We start from the raw sequence: 24,340 nt of genomic DNA on the forward strand, positions 1-24,340 counted from the left end.
TTTTCACGTTTTTGTCACGTTTAATACATTTTTGACAAGTTTAATACGTTTAACACGTTTTTGACAAGTTTAACAAATTTAATATGTAATTATGAGGGATCAATCTTTTTCCATTTGAAAGGAATTTTACTTTTTGTGAAAGTGTCAAACTATATTTTATTTTCTCAAGTACTCCATTCAATTCTCTTTTTCTCGTGAGAAAATTCTATAGATTAAGTTATCTTCTATTTTTCATTAAATTTTTATACGAAGTATATATATAATATTTTATTTAACTTATGATGAATTATTTTTGGTCCAAGAAACACCTAACAAATTATCAAAATTCTTTTCAATGTCCTCAAACAATTGGGTACCAGCAATTACCATCTACTTTATATTTATACTTTGTCCATAGATAAACTCTAAACTTTAAACTTAAACTATACAAATAAGTATATATGTTTAAGAATTTCATGATAAAGTAAAAAATTATATTATATAAGAGAGAATATAACCTCTTAGAACTTATCATAATCAATTTAGTAATTAGTATAATGTAAATTATGTATCCATGGTTTATGTTGTTCCTAAACCATTTGGACGAAGTCACACCTTTAGTATAAATATCCTCAAATAGCTATACAAAAACTTGTTTTTCAGCACAAGTCTTATAATTTGACACTTACAAATATTTTTTTATACGGCCAATTAACCAATAAAAATAGAACGAGGTTATAACCATATTTTAAGTTTAACTTGCAAATTTTATTTTTAACCTGCACAAGACATAATTTTGTTTTATTGAGATTTTATTATAAATATATTCTTACTTTAATCATCCTTTTGACAAAGTTAAATCTTGATGATAAGAAAAAAAAATAACAGGTTATAAAATTTATAAATAAAAATATAAATGAATGCTAGATAAATCTTTCAAATAATTATACACCAACAATAATGTTCTTTATTTTAATTTTATTATTATTATTATTATTATTAATGAGAATATAAACTTATAAATTTAAAGAAAATAATTTAAAATAATAAATAATTAAACATAATTAAATTTATCTATTCCTTTACTATAATAAAATAATATGAAATATATATATATATAAATAAATAAAAAACAAAATATAATTCTTTTTTGTTTTTTGGTGAATGTTAATCATATCTTTTAAGTTTATTTATGATTTATCAAATATTTTATATTTTATTTAAATATAATAAATGAATTTTAATTTTGTGTAATCGTATTTTTTAGACAAATAAAATAAAATGTTGTAAATTTTATAATACAAGACATCAAAACATGATGTTTTATAAAGTCGATTTGGGAGTGAATAACTCAAGAGAATTGAAACTTTTATGTTTGTACTATTCATTCGAAATATGAAATTACTTTCGAACATAACATCTCTGTGCATGTTGTACCTAAACCATTAGGACGAAGTCATGACACCCTTACCAATATCATCATAATTTGACTCCTACCATATTCTTTTTTATAAAAAAAACAGCCAATTAACCAATGAGGTTATTACTAACGTTTTATATATATAATATATATATATATATATATATATATATATATATATATATATATATTTGTAATTTCACTAGCACCTTAACTTTGGATCTTTTATTTCATAAATATATTTAAATTTAACTTGAAATGTTATTTTTAACATGTACAAAACATAATTTTGTTTTATTGAGATTTTATTATTCATAGATTTGGTGATTCATAAATTTTAAAAGTTGGGTCTTATTTTATATTTTATGATTAAGTTAAAAGCACCGACTTTAATTGGTTAACCTAGTTTTTCTGGAAACTCAATTTAAGTAGTAGAAAAAAAAAGTTTGAACTATAGAAATTACAAATTTATAACTTAATCAAAACTCATAATAGTAATATTAACAACTAAGGTCTCAAAGTAAAAAAAATGAAGAATAAACAAAACATGTCTAATTTATTTTATCAAAATCAAATAAATTAAAATTATTCGCATAAAAATATCCAAAGAAAATAAAATAGAAAGACGTACCAACAAAAGTTAATAAAAAAACAATCTAGAAAAAAAATCATTTTAATGAATTCCCTCCAACATTCTTCTCAATTCTGAGTCAGGCTTAGCCAATTCATATGGAAACTGTACCAAAATAAATAAATAAAAATATTATAAAATATTTGAAATAAGAAAAACAAATAAAAATATCTTTTAAAAAACTAACTTTTCCATCCTGGTTAGATTTTTGAGTTGAAGCACCCATTCCTAGCAACAGTTTAGCAATTTTATATCTTCCATAGAATGCTGCTGTATGTAAAGGCTGTACCAAAAACAAGTAAAAATTATAACTTATAATTTCCATATAAATATTTAACTTTCAATTATGTAAAACTTACCGTATCACCAAACATATCAACAGCTTCTAGCATTTTGTTTATACTACATGAATTACGGGTCTCAATATCTAATATTAATTTAACAATATTGATATTTTTATTGAATACTACTTCATGGAGAGGCTGTTCGAAACAAGATAATCAATTTTGGGTTATAATGCAATTTTTTTCATTTAAAATTAAAATATATTGTCAAATTAGAAGATTAATATCGTCGTTTCATTCAATGCAGTTACAGAGTGTAACATTCTATTTATAGTATCTTCATCACTTGAATTGAATATAAATTTAACAATTTTAAACAAACCTGAAAATACAACATTTTATCAAATATTATATATAATATTAATATAAAATTGGAATAAAGATATAATGTTAATATAAAATTAGAATAAGGATAAAACTAACCCAATTCACAAGCATAATGACTCCTTTTGTATTTTTAGTGAATTTAATGTAGAAGATGAGTAATTAAAAAGTTGATTAATGATTTAGAGAGAGAAAGGTGGGTATTGTATTTTTAGTGAATTTAATGTAGAAGATGAGTAATTAAAAAGTTGATTAATGATTTAGAGAGAGAAAGGTGGGTAGTTTGGGAATGTGAATGAAAAGGTGGGTAGTTTGGGAAAAATTGTTTGAAAGGTGGGTAGTACAGGAAATGGTTCAAAACTTAAAGGGTATTGATATATATATGAATAAAATAAAAAATAATAATATAAAATAGAGGGTATTTTAGTATTTTGATTAATGAAATGAGTGATGTGATTGTTGAGAAGTGATTGATTGGAAAATTGATTTGTGATGGATTTTTTTAGAGAACCAGGCCTAAGATTTTATTATTTATAGATTTTGCGATTCATAAATTTTAAAAGTTGTCTTTTTAATTTTTTTAATATAATTATACAAATTTTATGATTAAATTATTTTTATATGATATAAAAAAATATTTTTTTATTTTTTTTTGTGTAACCTGGGACGAACATACAATAGCATGAATGTCCCTATTAATAATTAAATTCTTAGTTATAATATGTTAGGGCAGTTTAGAAGCATATAATATGCTGTTTGGAAACTCAATTTAAATAGTAGGAAAAAATTTAAGTTTCTAGGGTTAAAAATTACAAATTTACTTAATCAAAACTCATAATAGTAATAATAACAACTAAAATTTCAAGTAGGATTCACATAAAGTTAAAAAACAAAAAATTAAATAAAAAAAACAAAAAAATTAAATAAAAAAAACAAAAAAATTCTAAGTTATTTTATCAAAAATCAAATAAATTAAAATTATTCCCACAAAAATATCCAAAGAAAATAAAATAGAAAGACACACCAACAAAAATTTACAAAAAAAAAACTAGAAAAAATTTATTTTAATGAATTCCCTCCAATATTTTTCTCACTTCTGAGTTAGGTTTAGCCAATTCATATGGAAACTGCACACAAAACAAATATTATATAAATATTTGAAATAGTAAAAAAACTAATAAAAATATTTTATAAAAAACTAACCTTTCCATCACTGTTAGTTTTTTGAGTGGAAGCACCAACTTCTAACAATAGTTTAGCAATTTTAGCATTTCCATTTAATGCTGCTGTATGCAAAGGCTATACCAAAAAGATAAATATTATAACATAATTTAAATATAAATATTTCACTTTTATGTACATAAAACTTACCGTTTCACCAAATATATCAGCTGCTTCTATCATTTTGTTTATACTACCTGAATTACGAGTTTCAATATCTAATAATAATTTAACAATATTGATATTTCCACCTGCTACTGCTTCATGAAAAGGCTGTTCGAAATAAATAATAAATTTAAGGTTAAAAGCAAATTCATTTTACTTACAAAAATAATGTTAATTTAGAAGATTAATCCACTCACCGTTTGATCATATAAATCTACAGAATGTAACATTCTATTTATTGTATCTTCGTCCCTTACATTATTGAATATAAATTCAACAATCTTAAACAAACCTGAAAATACAATATTTTATCAAAAAATTTATATAATGTTAATATAAAATTAGAATAAAGAGAAAAACTAACCTAATTCACAAGCCGTATGAAGAGGAATGGCTCCTCCTTTATTTCTAGCCTCTAAATTAGCCCCTTTTCCAACTAGAAACTATATTATAAATATACATTTTAGTTATTGATTATCACAAATTACCTCAAATTATAAATAAATTCAATATTCATATTAGTTTGTTTGATATAATTTAGGTATTGATTATTATAAACTTACCTCAAAAGATCGTCTACTCAAACAATTACATGCATGGTGAAGAACCGTTTCTCCGTCAATTGAATGTTTATCAATATTTCCAGTAAAATTATCTGGATAAAATGAATAAAAAATAAATTAAAAAATATAATTTTATTTGAATGATTTGAATATTCTTAATTTAAAACTTAATCCAATTTCAAATAACTCCTAGTGAATCAAGTAAAACAAAATAATATATTGGGGTGAAGTAATAAAAAATAAATAAATTAATATATATTTTTATTTGGATAATTTGAATAATCATAATTTAAAACTTAATATCTAAAAGCATATATTCTCATATTAATAAATTTTTAGAGTGTGAATTCAATATAGTGTAACATTTAAAACACATTGAAGTTTTTAATGATAATTTTTTTTTAAATATACTAAATAATTTAAACATTCAAAATTTCATAAAAATATAGTAGAAACATGTGTTTTATAGGTTAAAGTTTTTAAAACATAATTATTTAAAATAAAAATATGAAATATACTTATAAAACAAATTAGATTTGGATTTGATATGGTTTGATTAATCTAATTTGTTTTTTTATGTAATTGCTTAATATGTTTATTATTTTACTTTCTTTTTATTTTACTAATTAATGTTTTATATGTTTTATGAATAACTTATTTATAAAATAATATATATATATATAATTTTTTTTTAATATATTTTATCTATCAATAGTAACTCTAAATTTATTTTAATTATATTTTCTAAAACATCTCATTTATTAATATCAAATATTTTAATTGACTAATTCTTGATAACATCTTATTTGTTAGTTTCAATTATTTTAATTGACTAGTTAGTTCAAACATGATAGTTTAGAAAAAGAAGATAAAGTAAAACAAAATAATATATTAAGTTAAATAAGTAAAAAAATAAATAAATTAAAAAATATATTTTTATTTAAATAATTTGAATAATCCTAATTTAAAACATAATCTAATCCCAAATAACCAATCCTATTTTTTTTTTATAAACTTTTATTCTATAAAACAATAAAAACATTCAAAATTTCATAAAATATAGAAAAAAGATGTATTCAATTAGAGTTTTATAGGTTAGAGTTTTTACAAAGGAATAATTATTTAAAATAAAATAAGAAATATACCTACGGCAATGTGAAGTTGATTAAAATCACCATTCTGAATGGCCTCAGCAATATCTTTGAAATGAGGAAGAATATTAGATTCATTCGCCCACGAAAATTTGTTGTTTTCATCATCGCTGCTATTGAAATCATAGTCGCTGCTATTATAATCATCGTCATCGCTACTACTACTTAAAACTTCTTCAATGCTATCAAGAAAATCGGTCAAATATTTTTTAATATCTGGTACCACCATTCTTAAGAGCAATGCAAAAAAGAGATAAATAAGTTGGTTAATGATATGTTTTGGGACGATGAGAGTTATGATATTTATAAAGATATAAAATCCTATATATCACAGAATAATAGGCTTAATTAAGCAAAAAATAAAATAAAGTATATGTTTATTATTAATTTTTTTTTAAAGATAATATATATTAAGGATCCCCTATTTATAGGTTATAAGTTGAAATTAATTAGTTATGACTTATGACCGAGTTTTCTCCCACCCCAAATAATAGGTTTTAATTTCTACTCATATATCCTATAATACTTTGTCTTATAAGATTGCTATCTTTTAGATTGTTATTTGTTCTCAGGATCACTTGCCATTGATGAATATGTTAGGGCCCCAAGAAATTTGTAGTGTGAAGACTATAAATTTCATCAATAGGGTTGAGCTTTCAGAATGTGTTCTTGAATATCACTCTATATGCATAATACATATGATTACATGGTAGCTAGATTCAAAATCTAAGAATATCTTAATCATGTAGAAGAATCGAAATCTGACAGGAATATCAGCCGAGAAGAGGGCTCATAGAGCTGAATTGATGGAGAAAATGCTTGCAGATTACAAGAAGATGAAGGAGGAAGATGCCAAGGAAAAGCTTTAGTGAAACAATATGACTTATAATGTATTTCTTCCTTTGATTATACTTTTGACTTCATTTTCTAAGTGGATTTTCCATGTACTTTTACCATCTATAAACATGGCCATGCAAAATAATATATTTTCTTTTAAAGTTTTTCAAAGAAAATTGTTTGTTTAAGCTCTTTGGTTGATTTCATCTTCCCCTATACCTCTTTAGCCTTAGTTTTCTTATAAATTTCTCTCTTGTTCCATCATGTTGTTATAGCTTCTTTTCTTTCATGTATGCCTACAATTTATATACATATTTTTTTAAACTGAATTTATTTTTAATTTTGAGTTTAATTTAAAATCTAATTATATTTGTTGTGTTCTTTCATATGAAGCAAAAGTGTCTCCTCACCTTTTTTTGTCGCAGCCTTTTCCAACAATCCTTTTAAAATTTATATAGAGATCTGTTACAACTCATATTATGAATTATATATAGTTGAACCCACGTGCTCATGCACCTTATTAAAGAAGTATCTAATATTGATTGTGACAAAAAAATAATATGGTTTAAAATAGGTTCATACTAAATTAAATAGTATCATACAATCGAATGTTAAGTCTTCTTAGCCAGATCGAGTGAAGAATCATGTGAAAGACATCGTATCGTCTTGGAGGTGTGTTAACCTCAAAATGTCTTCTCATTTGGGTCCCCCTCCTTTGCATCCTTATGTATTGTCTACTAGATATGCTCGTTAATATTTTCTTTAAATTTTGTATCTCCTCCTTAGGGATTATAACCGCAAAGGTTTTCCAATTGAGAACATCGGAAAATGGTATAGAGTAATGATCCTTAATGAGAACCGGGACACATCCCATGTAGAGAGCTTCGACCATTCTAGGGCTCGCGACTTCATATCCGCTAGCGCAAATGCAATATTTACTTTTCCTCATCATTCCAAAATAAGAAACTTTCTTTGGAAGGTACTTGTGGATTTGGACATCGGGGTCTTTGTTTTCCCAATGTTGTAGCAAAATGGGCCTTATCGGGCCATGATCGCCACCGCCTGCGAAGAACACGAGAATTGAACGTTGTGAAGGAGACAGGCCTCCGAGTGTCATTCCTTTTGTAAGGCGGATCTCAGGAATGGAGACGTCTCTTGCAGGGTTGAACCTTTCCGAGGTGTTTGCATTGCACAAAGCCCTTATAGAGTTGTTATAGAGATTTGGAATGGCAAAAGATATTTCGGGTGACTATAACAAAAATGAATTTATAATTGATCTCGAGTAGGTTTCAAAACATATTAATAAATCAATAATTACAGTATTCTTAATAGAATTAAATCTGAAAAATTTAATAACTTTGAGAAGATTCTAATATTCACTTAAACTACTCTTGGAGAATTCACTAAAAAAATTTTTTTTTTAAATGTGTAACTTGTTTCTCAAACTATTTGCAAATTAAATAGAAATGTGCAATTAATCAATCAACTATTTTTTGCTACAATTTTTTTTTAAATGAGTGTTAAAATATTTGGAAATTTTATAACAAGCTGAATAGTTTTTTAATTTGTTTTTATCATATTTCCGCAATTTGATTGGTTAATAAAATGAGTTTTATCATTTAAAAAAGACAATTATTTTATAAAACTAATTGCAAAAATAAGAGAAGAAACTATTACCGACCCAATCATGACAACCGACGATGAAATGATCAGCTCCGAGGCTTCGATTCCAATAAGGATATTTTGAAGTGATAAGTGTAACATAATCCATAGCTGCAGCTTTCATGGGTTCCCATCTATGATCTCCATTATAAACATATTTAGTTATCATTGTGGTGCTATAAGGGAGGAAGAAGACATGAGCTTTGTTTGGATCTTCAGTCCTAAAATGACTAATCTCCATGTTGTTTATGAACAATCCCTCAATGGCATAAGTGTTCACACATGGTCCATTATGAAAAACTGGTGGATCACCTTCTTTATACACATAAACCTTCATTTCCTTCTCCATTTCTATGTAACTCCTACAAATCATTTATTAGGGTTTTCGAGTCATGATCCTCGAAAACAAAACAAAAAAATTAATTAATTACCTATGGAAAGAACTTGAGTTCCAATACATTGGACCATTGGGGGTGTAATCTGGATCAGGATGATCGTGTTGAATTTTGTCGCGTTTTCCATTTCTTATGATTATTCGAGCTTGTTGTAGTCTAGCTTCGAGTTTTTCTAAGCGACTATATTGCTTATGTTTCGATAAGCCAATGTTGTCGCTCTTGTTTGAGACATGTCTATTCTCCCGATCTTTTAACTATATTAATAAATCATAATTGTAAATTTTCATAACATTATTCATTTTTTTTTGAAAAAAGTACAATAATTTACTTACTTGAGAAGAAGAAGAAGAATTAGAGCTACTTGAAACCACCATATTTGTAATGGAAGAAGATGCCTTAGAAATGGAGTATTTCCCTAGCCAAAAATGATGAGAACTCATAACCCAATTGAAAGCATCTGGTTGACCCACCAGCACCACCATCAATGAGACCAGAACCAGCGGCGCCACCGTCCAAAAAACCCTACCGGAAAATGACATCATCCATCCGCCACCACTACTCATCTTCTATTTATCTCTCTAGTTTTTGGTGCTTCCCTTGTTCAAACATGTAAAAAGAAGGTCAATAACTAATAAAGAGATGTCCCAAAAAAAATGAGAGAGGGGAAGATTAATTTGCAACAATTATAATGAAGTTTACAAGAATTGGAGTTTTGGATGATTTTTACAATTACTCAAGAGATTATAATAATCTTTACATAATTTCTTATTAGCCAATATATATAATCTATAATTTCTATTAATTGTGTTAACTTTCCGAATTTGATTAATTTTTTTTTTTGAAATTAAAGAAAAATTAGCATAACACTTCACAGCAAAACGTTTTTTTTAGATGGAATCGAAATCGTAACATTTTTTTTTGTCTATTAAGCTGACTCTTATCACTGAACTACCTTGGTAGAATAAAAAAAAATTAATTAATTAAATTTATAGATTATTTTACTTTCTTTTGTAACTTATATGAATCAATTATAAAATATTTTAAAAAAATTGCTTTTAAACAAACGTCTTAATTAACCATGAATAATCCTGGTATTAAAATATAATAATTTTCTATAAGTTAAACAAGATTGTTCTTTTTTTTTTAAGGTTAAAAAAGATTGTAATAATCTAGTAAGAAATTTAAAATAACCCCAAAACTTGTAAATAATATAAAATAATTAATTAAACATTAATATTAATTATATAATAATAATACTTGAATTAAAAATAAACATAAAATAACTTATAACTTTGACTTATAATATGGTAATGGAATTGTATTGAAAATGAAGCCCCGTAGCGCGGCAACTAAGGAGAAATTAAGACCATTATGTATCATGCCTCCTCGTTATTGTACAAATAATAATATTATTATATATAATTATTATATATACATTATAGTAATATATCTTAGATTTAGTTTTGGTAAAGGGCGAGTATATAGTACTTAACTAAAGACATTAAATTTTATTTGCAATAACAAATTTAATTGATTATATTAATAATAGGTAACTAATCCAATGCGTTAATTTGAGATTAATTGATATATCTAGATTAACTAAAATCATAATCTTATTTGAATATATATATATTAATTTCTTGAACTTATAATATGGTATGGTAGTTTGGAAGCGGCAGATGACTTTAAATGGTTAATCTAGTTTTGGCAAACTGCCAACCTATTTAAATAGTAGAAGAAAAAAATAATAATAATTAATGATATGTTGTTCTATATTTCTAGTTTTCGTGCCATTATGGGTAACAGATAAAAAAATTTCTGTTAGACTTTTTCATACATTTTTTTTTTGCTTAAAATATAATTTTATTTAATTAAATAAAACTTTTTATTTCAAAAATAAAAAATTATTTTATTGTTTAATTTCCTAATTAGGAAAAAGTAAGTATGGCAATTTGAAACCGCCCCGCGAAAACCGAACCGAATTGCCCCGTTTGGGACGGTTTTTCCCCGAAACCGAATGGGGATGGGGCGGGGATGATATTTGTGTCCCCCGCCCCGACCCGCCCCGATTCTGCCCCGAACACCAAAAACATAATTAAATATATTAAATTATCAATATATTTATTTATTCACTGTATTTTATAAGAGTAGTAATGTTATTTCTTTATAATATATTATATTAAAAAACTCGTTTATATAATTTTATTGTATAATTTTTATTTTATTTTAAATAAAAATAATTATTAACGGTGCCCCGCGGGATTCCCCGAAACCGAAAAAAACCGAACGGGGCGGGGATGGTATTAAAAAAATCCCCGAAATTAAAACGGTGCGGGAATGGTAAATGCATTCTCCGCCCCGAACCGCCTCATTGCCATCCCTAAAAAAAAGTAACCAAATATGACACTATTCAAAATGCCATTAATCTGGTCAATGGTCAACTAGTAATTCAGGAGGAATAAAATGGTAAAAAAATAATTATTATAAATGACCATTTTACCCCTTAATTTGTGAGGAATCCTTCCAATTTCTAACTAGTAATCTATTAGACAAAAGTTATAAAATTAGATTTATTTTATTTTATTATTAAATTATAACTATATTATTTTACACATCAAACTTTACCTTTATTAATATAATCGAACCATCTCCACCTCTCCTTTTTTGGTTAAGTCGACTGACCTCCTTTGCCGATAAAGTCTTTGCCAGATGAGAGAGTTGTGAGATCTGTCGAGACACGAAAAATATTTTAGTACATCTTAACCTACCGGTTCTAGGTTAGACCGACCGAAACTAATACAAATTGATACAAATAAGGTTATTAATATAAATGGTAAAACCGAAAATAACTTAGAAACCATTTAACCGGAATACCCTCATTAAGGTCAAAATATTTTAATTGGCATAAGCATCCAACTGTTTAGTTAAAATGCAAATGTAACAAGGAAACAAAAAGACTAGCATCTCTTTATTTATCTTTACCACACTTTTACATAAAAACAATAATAATAATAATAGTAAATAGACAGTTTCTTGGTGACTCCAGTTACAAATATACTAAATCCTCTTTGCAAATAAGATCTAATAAAAATATATAGAGAAATTGACAATAAATATTTCAGAACTATTTTTGTGTTTATTACTTTAATCTCTGACCGAGGGCTAGCCCAACATCTACAGTTCAATCGCATTAAGTGAGATCTGAAATTTTTTGGGTGGATCATTGTTCGATTTAATACTGCATTAGAAGTTTGAAGGCTTCGTTATCACTCTCGATGTTGTATTCGTAGCCCAAATCATTGGCAAGATCTCTGAACTCCGTCATTTCGCTAACAGGAACTTGAATTCCAACCAGCACATTAGCTCCAGTGTCGCCCTTCATTTTATTTCAAACAACCAATCAATTCATTTATTCTCCCACCCGAAACAAAGATAAAAAGAATTTACCTGTCCTCGATAATGAAATAAGCTTATATTCCATCGCGGGCTTAACACGTGCAAGAATTTCATTAAAGCCCCGGGTCTCTCTGGAAACACAAATCTACACAGAAGCTCATTGTCAACATTGGATCGACCCCCCACCTACAACAAACAAACAAACAAAACCTCATCAAATGAAACAAAACAGATTAATCGATTATTATTAGTTAGAGGGGGGCAGTTACCAGATGTCTTAAATGATCCTTAACCAAATCATTGTCTGTTAGATTGTTTGTTCTAAGTCCAGCAGATTTCATCCTCTTCACCATTGCTTCAAGCTCTGAAACAGTGTGGAGCCCCACACTACAAATCAAATTCATCATTTATTACAGCAAAAAACAGAAGAAAAAACATAAGAGCGAAGTCTCGCTCACCTATACAACACTAGAGCTTCTTTTTTATTGATATTATATCTGTATTTGAACTCTGTTATATTCATCGGACCAACCTGAAAATTTATAAAAATATTCCAAAGAACCGAAGCAGAAAGATATTGTTTTTATGTAAAGGTTTTGAAGGGAGGACATACAAGTTCACAAAATCTTTTGAAGCTTCCAGGCTCCTCAGGCATGAAAGTTGTGAGTACGGCTTCTCTTTGCCTACCAACATCTGCCAGTTCGGTTACTAATCTAAGTCTGTCGAAGTTCATGTTAGCCCCACTCGTTATAGCTACAACATTTACTCCCTTCAGACCGTAATATTTGCAATAAGCTTCAGCTCCAGCAAGAGACAGAGCACCCGCTGGCTCAAGAATGCTCCTTTTCTCCTCAAACATGTCCTGTCAATTACCATTTTCATTTATTAACACGTAAAAGAAAAAAATGCTAGTTACCAAAAATAACAACCGAACCCCATTAGGATAGCTCAAGTATATATAAAAGAGTCTTATCAAAGTTCTCAGTTTTAGTTTCCACTAAGTACACTCTGAATTAAATGTAGGGTCATGGCAGTTAGGGGTCGTAAATTCGTAATAGTCTCCCTATGGAATAAATCTCGGTCACAAAAAAAGTAAAATAAGAACTGAACCCACCCATGGTAGCTCAAGTGGAAAGAGTGATGAACTTGAGAGGTGATGTCTCAAGTTCAATTTCCACTGAAAGCACCTGGAGGGGGAGTCATGGCGATAGGATGTTGTTCTATGTGCTAGTCTTTTCCCAAAAAAATCCCTAGTAAACTAGGAATATAGTTTCAAACTAAATGAATCAACTTAGGTATGATAACAAATAGACGAAAAAGGTCTACTACCTTTATGGATGCGCAAATAGCATCACGACTAACAAGGACAATTCCGTCTATCAAATCTTTGCACAGACGGAAAGTCTCTTCTCCAACTACTTTAACAGCCACACCATCAGCAAAACCTCCAACTTGATCCAGCATGACTCTTTGTCCATGGTGCAATGATAATGCCATGGCATTTGCATCTGCAGGCTCCACACCGATTATCTTCACCTGGAGCACATGTACAAAGAATAGGAGCTTAAAATATGTGGAAAAAAACTTTACTCTCGATCAGCGGTTCAAACAACCCATGTTCTAGAAATATGTTTATGACAAGTTAGCATAAATAAGTGCCATTAGAATTCAGCACCTCAATATAAGGGCAAATGTTCTTTAGATGAAAAATACTAGGAAACAATAAGAAACAGCAGGTAGGGGCTCCCTTTGTGGAAGAGACCAAGAATCAAAACATCGCATCTTTCCAAATGGCCCCATTTGGAAACACTTAGAGCTTACATGTTTAATGTTGGGTTATTTGAGTTTTTAATTGGTGAAATTACTGTAATGACCTTTTGTACTTAAAAATTTAAATTTTATAAAATTTTCTTACTCGTCAAGAAACATAGCTCTAGTTCCCTCACAAACTATTACATCACACACTAAAAGTAATAAGAACCAATAAACCAACTAAATCTTGGCATTTAGTAGTAGACAAGCTCAAAACTCGTGAAGGATATAGCCTTGATGATTTCCTAGTGTAAAACTTTAGAAAGGCTGAAGGAGAACTCATAAGAAGATGGCTGGCAGTTAAACAATATGGCTTGTGTCAAAGATTTATAAGAACAAGCCCAGATCTATCTTAGAATGAAAAGACCATTCACCTCATTCTCAACAGTTGCAAGAAAGGGCTGACCTTTTTCTTTTGAAAAAAAAAATATATAATTTCATTACAACCTCAGTCAAAGCTACAGTCGCGTCGGCAATAAAAGAAATATATTCAAATAGTACAAGTCACGACGTGAGTGTTCGTGAATTCAAGAAAAGGTCAATGAAACACGCTTAAATATAAAGAAATGGCAAGACCTTATACTTCCTATTGAGAAATGTCAATAGGAAAATTATGTAGATCCATCACAATATTTGCTGACCTTTTCAAAAAAATTACATTTAAAAAATAGCAACTTGATGTTGATATTTAATAAAAGAAAACCATCATTGAACAAAAGAGATAGAAATCAAACCTCTGGAGACACCCTCTTCACATATGCTGCAATACCAGCTATTAACCCACCACCTCCAACGGGCACAAAGATAGCATGCAATGGGGATTTCATTTGACGCACAATCTCCATACCAGTAGTAGCCTGTCCTATGATAACATCAGGATGATCAAATGGAGGTATGAATGTCCGGCCTTCCTCTTCTCCTCTTTTCTTTGCATATGCTTGTGCTTCATCATATGAATCCCCAATAAGAACAACACAAGCACCCAATCGTTTAACTGATTTCCACTGTTTTATTTTACAACCCATGTTGATTAAAACGAATAGAAAGCATTTTCAGAATGTAGAAGAAACAAATCATATACCTTGATTTCAGGAGTTGTAACAGGCATCACAATCACAGCATCACAACCAAGCCTTTGAGCAGATAAAGCAACCCCTTGGGCATGATTTCCAGCAGATGAACATATAACCCCTCTTTCCAATTGCTCTTTTGAAAGTTTAGCCATCATATTATAAGCTCCTCTAAGTTTGAATGAGAACACCTAAAGTTTATAAACATTCTTAGTCACTAATTAAAGAAAGACATCAATTCTATTTCCCCATCAGTAATAGATCTAACTTACTGGCTGCAAATCTTCTCTTTTTAGCCAGATATTAACACCAAGTTTTTCTGAAAGCTTTGGAGCTAGCTGCAAAGGAGATTCAATAGCAACATCATAGACCTTCGAAGACAATACATTGGTCAAGTATTCCATCGCGTTGAGCAAATTGGTGCCGGATCCTTGAATGTCTTGATCGGGCACTGCGCCGAGGAACCCGGCTGGGTATTGGAGAGAATCAGATGACACACGTAACAAAGGCGGCGCCGGTAAATTTGACTGAGGTGAAGTCGTGCCATTCAAAAGGGATGGTTTTGAGGATGCCCCGTCTGTGGGTTTAGATAGGGCGGAGTAGATTAATGGTCTGATCTTGTTGGCGGCGGCGGCGGCGGCGGGCTTGCTAGTGAAGATATCGTTGAAATGGGATTTAGTTTTGTTTGTATTTTTTTGGCGAAGAAGTAGTTGATGGGTAGGAGCAAAATGAAGGGCTTCCATGGAAACGTTTACTCGAGCTTCTGGCGGAGACTGGACTGGAAGTGGCGGGGAAGATAAAAGGGTTCTAAGTGTAGTAATACCTAATTCCAACTAATACACATATTTTTTTATTTACTAATTTATTCTTTGATGATGAGATTTGTTTTTTTATATGAATTGTGGTATTGAAAATAGGGTTGTTAAGGACTAGGTTGTTAAAAAAAAAAAAAAAAAGTCACGCAATGGTTGGTGTCATGTTTTTCAAGATGTTGAAGGTAGGAGGATGGTTCAGTTTGGTTGGTTATAAAATCGGTGGATTGATCAGTTCGGATCGATTTTTTGATTTTGCTTGCACCACTGATTGAAAAAAAATATATAATTTTAATAATAGAATGTATTTATTATTTGTGTTTAATACCTTTTTGTGACTCTATTTGAAATTTGTGTATATTAAAGTACATAGGATAAAAAAATCTATGTAATATTTTTAATATGAGTTTGGAAATTTATTTTGAATGGTTTGTAACTTATATTAATTATACATTTATCAACAATTTAAAATCGGTAATAGAGATTGATGGAGGCACACAAATAATTTATCTTTTGACTTTGTTGTTTTGTTTGATTTTATATTTGATTTTATTGTTTTATTTTTAATTATCATTATTTCAATTTAAACTAGTTTTATGTAATTAGTTAAAAATCTTAAGTTTTATTCCACTAAAATTTATCTACTTAACTAAAAGTCTTAAATTTTATTTTTCTTAAAAAGTTGTAAGTTGAATGAGAGTAATTAGTCTCTATCATTTTAATTTAGTAAAATGGAATAAAAAAACATTAATTCCTATTAACATGAAAACAAATTTTAGTTTATCAGTTTTTTTTTATTAATTTTTAAGTTCATTACAAAAGGGGATATATTACTAAAATCCTTACTTTGATCAATAAAATGCTTTCATACATTTATAAAACAAAAATTGTTTTTTTACAATATTTAAAGTTTATTCGGCCTAAACTAAAGAGATAAAAGTTTAAACAAAATGTAATAATAATTCATTTACTTGTTAATTTTTTTACTAAAATATACCATTTTTCTAGTTATTTTTAATGTGAGATTAAGAGTTAATTTTGAAAACTTACTTAAAATAGTTTATTTTAAAAAATATTAAAGTATATTTATATATAATTAAGTATAAAATTAAATAAATAATAAATAAAACTAAAAAAAATCATTTTACATAACAAATTATATGAATTCATTTATTTGAATAAATAATTAAATTTTTATTTATAAATATAAAATTCATTTTTTTTTTATGAAATAGTAAAATCAAAATTATTTATAATATTGTAAAAGTTTAACTATTCAAAAGTTTAATTAAAATAATTCTCTAAAATGTTACGTAGTAGTAGTAAAATGTTTCGCTTTTAGTAATCCAATGGAGATTTTAACTAATTTGTGTGATGAAATAATTCAAATTAGAAGAGAATATATACAAATTCACATTCTTTTGAAAACCATTGCGGGTCATCAACCCAATTTTTTAAGTTGGACTGGAATTAATTTTTGTAAAGGTAAAACAAATAAATAAACAAATGGGATTATTTAAAAGTAATAAATAACAATAACAAAATATTTCTCAGTATCATCTTCCGACTAGAGATTTACCGTTTCATACTATCTCATCTTCCAGGAAAGGTAAGACTCTGGACACAGAGGAAGACATATGATCAACTAAACTTGAAAGGTAAGACTCTGGACACAGAGGAAGACATATGATCGACTAAACTTGAACAAATCTGGAATTGATCAGACGAAGTGAAAATATCTAATCTTCTTAATGCAAAAACGATTAGAGTTAAGATCAGTGGGTAACCTTTTTAACCGGAAAAATTTCTGGCTCTAATTTTCGGTCGAACCGGATTTTGACCGGTTCGAAAGGTTACCGTATATAAGTCAAAAGCCGAACCGTCTATTCCACGGTTTCGCGGTCGGATCGATTAGACGGACGGTCAGACCGCGTATTTTAAAACTATGCAAATTTATAAGAAAATTAAGAACATACACAACAGCATAAACAATTAACAAAAACCAAGAGGGTCATATATGGATCCCAAGTTTGGATTATTGGAAATGAATGTACCTATTGTTCGCTGTAGTTGGAAGAATCAAATACAGAAACTTGGAAGCTCAATAAGTTAAACCAATAATAAAGAAAAACACACAATCATTATCGTATGAATTCTGAGACATGTTGTGTTTCTAGAAGGAAAAAACAACAAAAACTCTAGCCTTAAACTAACATAAGTCAATAAATAACGATCAAAGACACAAATACTTAGCGTATATACACAATATATATTGACCATCTTAAGGCGGCTTGGCTTGGCTTGGCTTGGCCTATTACTCATGTAGGTAGAGATGTCTTTGCTGCGAGATGTGTGAGTGCGCGCCTATGGTATGTGTTCCTGATCTTCTTGTATTTCTGAACAAAAACACTAACCTCGATCTCTCTTTCCACCAGCTGCTCGTGCAATCTCTCCGATTCCTCATCATTCTTCTTCATTGCATCTGTCAATATCGGGTCACATCAAAATTAGGGTCCAATTTATGAACCACCCGCGATAGTTCAAGTAGAAACAGTCTTGACCAGCTGAGGTCTTAAATTAGGTTCAATTCTCATCATCACTAAATAATGCAATTTATACCTTCAAGCCTCTGGAGCAAGGATGAAGGGGAGTAAAACTTGAGTATATCGCCTTTTTGTCTCTCCAACTCGTTTAGCTTCTCCAATGAAGCAGCCAATTCAGTTGTTCGAATAATCCTGCACTGTAATTTTGACATGAATGTAAAGTACAGTGGTTTATTTGAATATCTCAAATGAATGATTTGAAGGGTGATAATAAAAAATTCCTATGTCTACTCACACCTGATTCCTTAGTTCCATTATCTGAGGTTCTTTCTCCAGATTTGACCCTAGTTTAAAATAAAGCATTAGGAACACCACAATAATAACATAATTAGCTCGAAACGAAAGGGAAAGGAAATTAAATTAATCAACACAAGATGGAACCACTCACTAGCCAGCTGCACGGTTTCCTTGCGAAGTTCATCTCTTACCTGACATTAGGGTAAAAACGAACAAACCATATAAGAAATTTCATTACTATATTTGATTACGAATCATGCACGACAACTTTGATTCTAAATCTGATAACAGAAGAAGCATTAGAATAAAATTAATGATCTCAAGTAATAAGAGTCTTAAACTAAGACCATAAGATCTCAAGTTTGATTGTGCTAAACGACTTTCAATATTTCTTTGATCATAATCTCCAAGTTTATATGGCTTGTGTTTGAGACTTTCGATAGTTGTGTGTTCAGGAAACAGAAAAGGATCCATAGAACGTGGACATATACATACTGTGAGTCAGTTATTAACAATATGATCTGTATGCTATATTATTCTGAAAAGCCACAATGTATGCATTTGGAATCGTCTTATAAGAAAAGAAAACAGTTATTGTAAATGACATTGGCAACTAGACATATACGAGAGCTTTAAAATGAAAATGAGAGACACAAGCTATATGGAACATTGACATTGACAATATCCTTTGTTTGTTTAACCATTCAATGAAAAGGTTAAGAGAAATGGTTAAATGTAAAAAGGAAAGGTGGTAAAAGGGTGGGTCAAAATACTCACATTGTTTTGTGTTTTGACCTGATCAAGTGAAAGTAAGAAGTGATAGTATGCATCTTTATCAGACAAAAGCTTCCTTAATTCATCCAGACTGAAACAAATTGAAGACATAATCAAGTTCTTGTTCAAAGTAAGTTCAAATCTAAACATGTTAGACCCAAAATTAAGCAAAGTTTTTAGGTAATAATAAGAACCAAGGACATAAAAGGGTTACCTTTTATCTTTTAATACAGAAACAAATCCAGCAGCCTCAGAAGGTGAAACGGGAGACAATGATTGTGGGCGATCTGAAAACCTATTATGTACAGTGGTAGAGCTTCCAGAAGGAGGAGGATACCATGAGTTTGTAGGGATCTGTTGTTGATCCTGTTTCTCTTGAGAACCCCTGCCAATAGTACATTGAAAGAAAGAAAATTGATTTCGGACTTTCAGTTTCTTAGAATCTATGGAAAGACTATAAGATAAAACATTTAGCAGCTTCAATTATTAAATTGGATGATATGAAATCTGCCGAGCAGATAAAACCTAATCCTGCGGAGAAGTTAGGAAATAATTAAGAAGAAGGATTAATTTACCAGAAGGACTTGAACATGACTGACTATAAGTGAGCAAGATTGATGGCCGGCCGGCCGTCCGATCAGTCGTCGGTCGGAGATGTTTCCAAATGCTCAGTAAGAAGAAGTCTTCTTCTACAGTGTTCACTTCGCGTTTGATTTTTTTTGCTTAAACGCGTCGGAACGCAGCAACCACGCGGCAAATCGCAGCGATAATCAATATAATTAACTTAATCTATTATTTATCTTTCTTTTTTTAATTATTTTGAAGATTACACTATCCAATTTAAAGTATTTTTATTTAAAATTATTAATTAAATATCATTCTTCTCATTGTATGCTTTAATAAAATATAAAACTATTTTAAAAAAAAGATTACAATAAAATAGTGTTACTATTTTGAAAAATAACATATTAATCCAAAATAAACTTAAAAAGTACCTAAAATTAACTATTCAAAATCATACTAAACAATATTAGCATAAAAAAACTCAATTTATTATATAAAGAGAAGATAAATTTAATATATAAAATAAAAACGTTACTCAACATTAATAAGTTCCTTATATTAATTAATAAGCACTTAATTTAACTTAATGTATTTTTAATAATTATTTATTTAATAATATAAATTAATTAGTTAATAATTGAGTTCATTCATATCATCCTCTACCCATCTTTTATATTTTTCTATCAAAACTCATTAAATATATATTTTCTTCTATAATCAATTAATTACTTCATTTTATAAATATAAAATATATATAATTAAAATTAATAATACTTAATTAAATAATTTAAATAATATATATTAGAATAAAAATAAAAATACTTATATAAATATTAAAATAAAATATATTATATAAATATTAAAATAACACACATTTTATCTCTTACTTAATTTATAAATATAATATAATATTAGATATAATAAATATGATAAACTAAAATAAATAAATTTCGTACAAATTAAAATTAAATATATTATATAAAATTAAAAAAATAAATATATTTTATCTCTGTAATTTAATTTTATTTCATAAACTTATTTTAAAACAAAAGTTGTTTGTTTCATTAGATATGTATATAAGGAAAATGTGACGAAATGACCCTAAAAATATCTTAAATGTGCTGGTATAAAATTAATTGGTTGATACAATTTTTAAATATTTTGACGAAATTATACCGTCACGCATAACGCGAATGACAGAATCGTTTCGCGATGAAAAAATCTTTAAAAATAAGGAAGAAGACAAAGCAACGAGGAGAGAGAAAAGGGGAAAGAAGACAAAACAGTGTGAAGAGAGACGCGAAAGGTAATATTATCACGCGAAGAGCAATATCGTCACGCGAAGAGCATAATCATAACGCGAAGACAAGATCGTCTCGCAAAAGGCAGGATCGTTTACAGTGCACAATTAAATTCAAGGACTTTCTCGTCAAATTTCCTGTATATAATGTATTATATTTATAAAATTAAATAAATATTTTATTTTAATTTTAATTAAAGCGAAGTAATTAATGAGTTTAGAAGGGTATAACGGGAAGAAAAATAAGAAAAATGAAATTGTTGAATGGAATGGACCACTAGCTTGAGCTCGACTATGTAAAAGTGATAATGGAGGAAGAACACCAAATTCATCTTGGGCCATTAACATAAGCATCATGCCTTCTTCACTCTCCTTTTCTCTCCTCACCTCTCCTCTTCCTTCCCACAACCGCCCTTGTTACCGCATTTCCAAGCCGCCAAACCATCTCTCCGTTAAATCCTCCGCCGACAAAGACAAACCCACAACTTCAAACGGCAAACCGAGCAACAATACCAATACAGGATCATGGGTCAGCCCCAATTGGCTCACTTCCCTAACTCGATCCATAACAATCGGAAAAGACGATTCCAACATACCAATTGCGAATGCAAAGCTTGAAGATGTGTCTGACCTTCTTGGCGGCGCTCTTTTTCTACCTCTGTTTAAATGGATGAATGAATATGGCCCAATTTACAGACTTGCAGCTGGTCCAAGAAATTTCGTTATTGTAAGTGACCCTGCAATTGCTAAACATGTTTTGAGAAATTATGGTAAATACTCAAAAGGGCTTGTTGCTGAGGTATCTGAATTTCTATTTGGTTCTGGATTCGCCATTGCTGAAGGTCCCCTTTGGACGGTATACTTAAACAATCTTCCAAATTTTGTGTTCTCTTTTGACGTTTCTTAGCTCAAATTGAGAGAAATTGGGTTTTCATTTTCAGGCTAGACGTAGGGCTGTTGTTCCATCTTTACACAAGAAGTATTTATCGATCATGGTTGATCGTGTATTCTGCAAATGTGCTGAAAGACTGGTTGAAAAGCTTAAACTTGCTTCCCTAACTGGAACTCCGGTGAACATGGAGGCGAAATTCTCTCAACTGACTCTGGATGTAATTGGTTTATCAGTTTTCAACTACAATTTCGATTCTCTTACAACTGATAGCCCTGTTATTGATGCGGTTTACACTGCTTTAAAAGAAGCTGAAGCTCGTTCTACAGATCTGTTACCTTATTGGCAGGCATATCATCTATCTATGTATATGAATATGATTCTTTTCTGGGTTTTATATTATTGTTAATCTTGAACGATACCCATTTCATTTAACTTCATTTGTAGATTGATGTTCTATGTAAGATCATTCCAAGACAGATAAAAGCTGAAAAAGCTGTTACAGTCATTAGAAGGACTGTGGAAGAACTCATTACCAAATGTAAAGAAATTGTCGAGGCTGAGGGTGAAAGGATTAGTGGCGACGAGGAGTATGTAAACGATGCAGATCCTAGTATTCTTCGGTTTTTGATTGCTAGTAGAGAAGAGGTGTATTTAAATTAAAACACAATTAACTGTTGTTTTATTTTGTGTGTTTTTGAATTAATATTCATGTTTTTCCACTTATTGTAGGTTTCGAGTGTACAATTGCGAGATGACCTATTGTCGATGTTAGTTGCAGGTCATGAGACGACTGGTTCAGTTTTAACTTGGACTTCATATCTTCTAAGTAAGGTATAACATTAACAGATAATAGTTTCCATTTCTTATATTATTATATAAACTTGTGATCAATTCAGTTTGTTAATTCTTTTCATGATGAAAGAATCCATCATCTTTGGAAAAGGCTCGAGAAGAAGTTGATAGAGTTTTACAAGGAAGGCTTCCGTCGTATGAAGACATAAAGGATCTTAAGTATTTGATGCGTTGCATCAATGAATCTATGCGTTTATATCCACATCCACCCGTAATTCTCAATTCTCTTATTGTTTTGTTTGTTTTACGCCATTTTTTGATTGGTTTTTCTTGGTGCAGGTGTTGATAAGAAGATCTCAGATTGTCGATCAACTGCCCGGAAATTATAATGTTAAACCGGGTCAAGATATAATGATTTCAGTTTACAATATTCATCATTCGCCTCAGGTTTGATCAATCGGCCTTACTTTAAGATTAATCGCGCAATTAAGTTATGAGAAGTGTTTTTTTTTTGTAGGTTTGGGAGAGGGCAGAAGAGTTTATACCAGAAAGATTTGATTTAGATGGTCCAGTGCCAAATGAAACAAATACTGATTTTAGGTACACTTCTTAATAATTAATGTTTAGTTAACACAATATTGGTTCAAAATTTGTGTTTGTGTTCATCGTAGATTCATACCGTTTAGTGGAGGGCCTCGGAAATGTGTTGGAGATCAGTTTGCTTTGATGGAAGCCATTGTTTCACTTGCAATCTTTATTCAGAAGATGGAGTTTGAACTGGTTCCTGATCAGAATATTAGCATGACAACAGGAGCCACCATTCACACAACAAATGTATGTTATGGATTCAAAATCCTTCTCTTTTTAGTTTCATTTTCTTCATTGGTGATCTGACAAACTTCCGCTAATTGACAGGGCTTGTATATGAAAGTTCGAGAGCGCCAAACCAAGCCTGCATTTGCTTCTTCATATTCTGAGTCGTCTTCCTTCTAGGAAAGGACTTATCAGCTCTACTTATTATCAATACTATTCTGAAAGCAAAAAAAATAAAAAATCCTTTTCACAATTGGTATTCTTTGATTGAACTTGGAATAATCTTAATATTAAATGTTTATGTATATATTATTTAAATGGTCAATGATATTATGTAATTGATTCATAATGATAATGATGGTGGTGAGAAATCAAACAAATAAATAAAACTTAATGTGTAAAATTTCTTCAAAAGAGTAATGAGATGGAGAAATTTTATTTCATATAAGGACATTTAGCCGGTATATACATCATATTGTCATTGGTTCGAAGAAGTGTTTATTTTTAAGAAGTGTTTATTTTTAAGTAACGTCATTTACTCATCCAAATTCCTTCTAATCTTTTTTTACTATTTTACTGAGGA

At 29.3% G+C, this 24,340-nt stretch overlaps 4 protein-coding genes across 4 annotated transcripts; 1 reads left to right on the plus strand and 3 right to left on the minus strand.

The window, feature by feature from the left end:
- Positions 1-7,221: 7,221 nt before the first annotated feature.
- LOC124935606 (probable glycosyltransferase At5g03795) lies at positions 7,222-9,255 on the minus strand. Its single transcript, XM_047476028.1, has 4 exons — positions 9,025-9,255; positions 8,729-8,946; positions 8,317-8,659; positions 7,222-7,884 (listed from the first exon to the last, which is right to left on the minus strand). The coding sequence occupies exons 1-4, from the start codon at positions 9,253-9,255 to the stop codon at positions 7,222-7,224; spliced, it is 1,455 nt and encodes a 484-aa protein (XP_047331984.1).
- Positions 9,256-11,690: 2,435 nt separating this feature from the next.
- On the minus strand, positions 11,691-15,762 carry LOC124935993 (threonine dehydratase 1 biosynthetic, chloroplastic-like). The gene is made up of 9 exons (XM_047476443.1): positions 15,243-15,762; positions 14,982-15,161; positions 14,635-14,904; positions 13,418-13,624; positions 12,702-12,950; positions 12,547-12,620; positions 12,358-12,475; positions 12,140-12,274; positions 11,691-12,068 (listed from the first exon to the last, which is right to left on the minus strand). Exons 1-9 carry the CDS (start codon positions 15,711-15,713, stop codon positions 11,925-11,927), a joined length of 1,848 nt encoding a protein of 615 aa, XP_047332399.1. The 5' UTR covers positions 15,714-15,762; the 3' UTR covers positions 11,691-11,924.
- Positions 15,763-17,875: 2,113 nt separating this feature from the next.
- LOC124936334 (vacuolar protein-sorting-associated protein 37 homolog 1-like) lies at positions 17,876-20,123 on the minus strand. Its single transcript, XM_047476827.1, has 7 exons — positions 19,972-20,123; positions 19,611-19,781; positions 19,400-19,487; positions 18,774-18,813; positions 18,623-18,669; positions 18,402-18,522; positions 17,876-18,264 (listed from the first exon to the last, which is right to left on the minus strand). Exons 1-7 carry the CDS (start codon positions 19,986-19,988, stop codon positions 18,101-18,103), a joined length of 648 nt encoding a protein of 215 aa, XP_047332783.1. The 5' UTR covers positions 19,989-20,123; the 3' UTR covers positions 17,876-18,100.
- Positions 20,124-21,559: 1,436 nt separating this feature from the next.
- LOC124935681 (carotene epsilon-monooxygenase, chloroplastic) lies at positions 21,560-24,080 on the plus strand. The gene is made up of 9 exons (XM_047476098.1): positions 21,560-22,116; positions 22,202-22,498; positions 22,597-22,797; positions 22,882-22,983; positions 23,075-23,215; positions 23,284-23,391; positions 23,462-23,544; positions 23,616-23,778; positions 23,860-24,080. The coding sequence occupies exons 1-9, from the start codon at positions 21,616-21,618 to the stop codon at positions 23,935-23,937; spliced, it is 1,674 nt and encodes a 557-aa protein (XP_047332054.1). The 5' UTR covers positions 21,560-21,615; the 3' UTR covers positions 23,938-24,080.
- Positions 24,081-24,340: the final 260 nt, after the last annotated feature.

The sequence above is a fragment of the Impatiens glandulifera genome, chromosome 4, assembly GCF_907164915.1.
Source record: "Impatiens glandulifera chromosome 4, dImpGla2.1, whole genome shotgun sequence".
Lineage (NCBI taxonomy): Eukaryota > Viridiplantae > Streptophyta > Magnoliopsida > Ericales > Balsaminaceae > Impatiens > Impatiens glandulifera.

Excerpts from the sequence above, each read along its gene's own strand:
- LOC124935606 (XM_047476028.1), bottom strand. The coding sequence starts at position 9,255 with ATGAGTAGTGGTGGCGGATGGATGATGTCATTTTCCGGTAGGGTTTTT. Across the intron at positions 8,947-9,024 it reads ATTCTTCTTCTTCTTCTCAA|TTAAAAGATCGGGAGAATAG; the intron begins GTAAGTAAATTA and ends TTATTAATATAG. Across the intron at positions 8,660-8,728 it reads AACTCAAGTTCTTTCCATAG|GAGTTACATAGAAATGGAGA; the intron begins GTAATTAATTAA and ends AATGATTTGTAG.
- LOC124935993 (XM_047476443.1), bottom strand. The coding sequence starts at position 15,713 with ATGGAAGCCCTTCATTTTGCTCCTACCCATCAACTACTTCTTCGCCAA. Across the intron at positions 13,625-14,634 it reads TGAAGAGGGTGTCTCCAGAG|GTGAAGATAATCGGTGTGGA; the intron begins GTTTGATTTCTA and ends CATGTGCTCCAG. Across the intron at positions 12,069-12,139 it reads TATTTCATTATCGAGGACAG|GGCGACACTGGAGCTAATGT; the intron begins GTAAATTCTTTT and ends AATAAAATGAAG.
- LOC124936334 (XM_047476827.1), bottom strand. Across the intron at positions 18,814-19,399 it reads AGGTCAAAACACAAAACAAT|GTAAGAGATGAACTTCGCAA; the intron begins GTGAGTATTTTG and ends CCCTAATGTCAG. Across the intron at positions 18,670-18,773 it reads GGAAACCGTGCAGCTGGCTA|GGTCAAATCTGGAGAAAGAA; the intron begins GTGAGTGGTTCC and ends ATTTTAAACTAG.
- LOC124935681 (XM_047476098.1), top strand. The coding sequence starts at position 21,616 with ATGCCTTCTTCACTCTCCTTTTCTCTCCTCACCTCTCCTCTTCCTTCC. Across the intron at positions 22,499-22,596 it reads ATCTGTTACCTTATTGGCAG|ATTGATGTTCTATGTAAGAT; the intron begins GCATATCATCTA and ends CTTCATTTGTAG. Across the intron at positions 23,392-23,461 it reads ATATTCATCATTCGCCTCAG|GTTTGGGAGAGGGCAGAAGA; the intron begins GTTTGATCAATC and ends TTTTTTTTGTAG.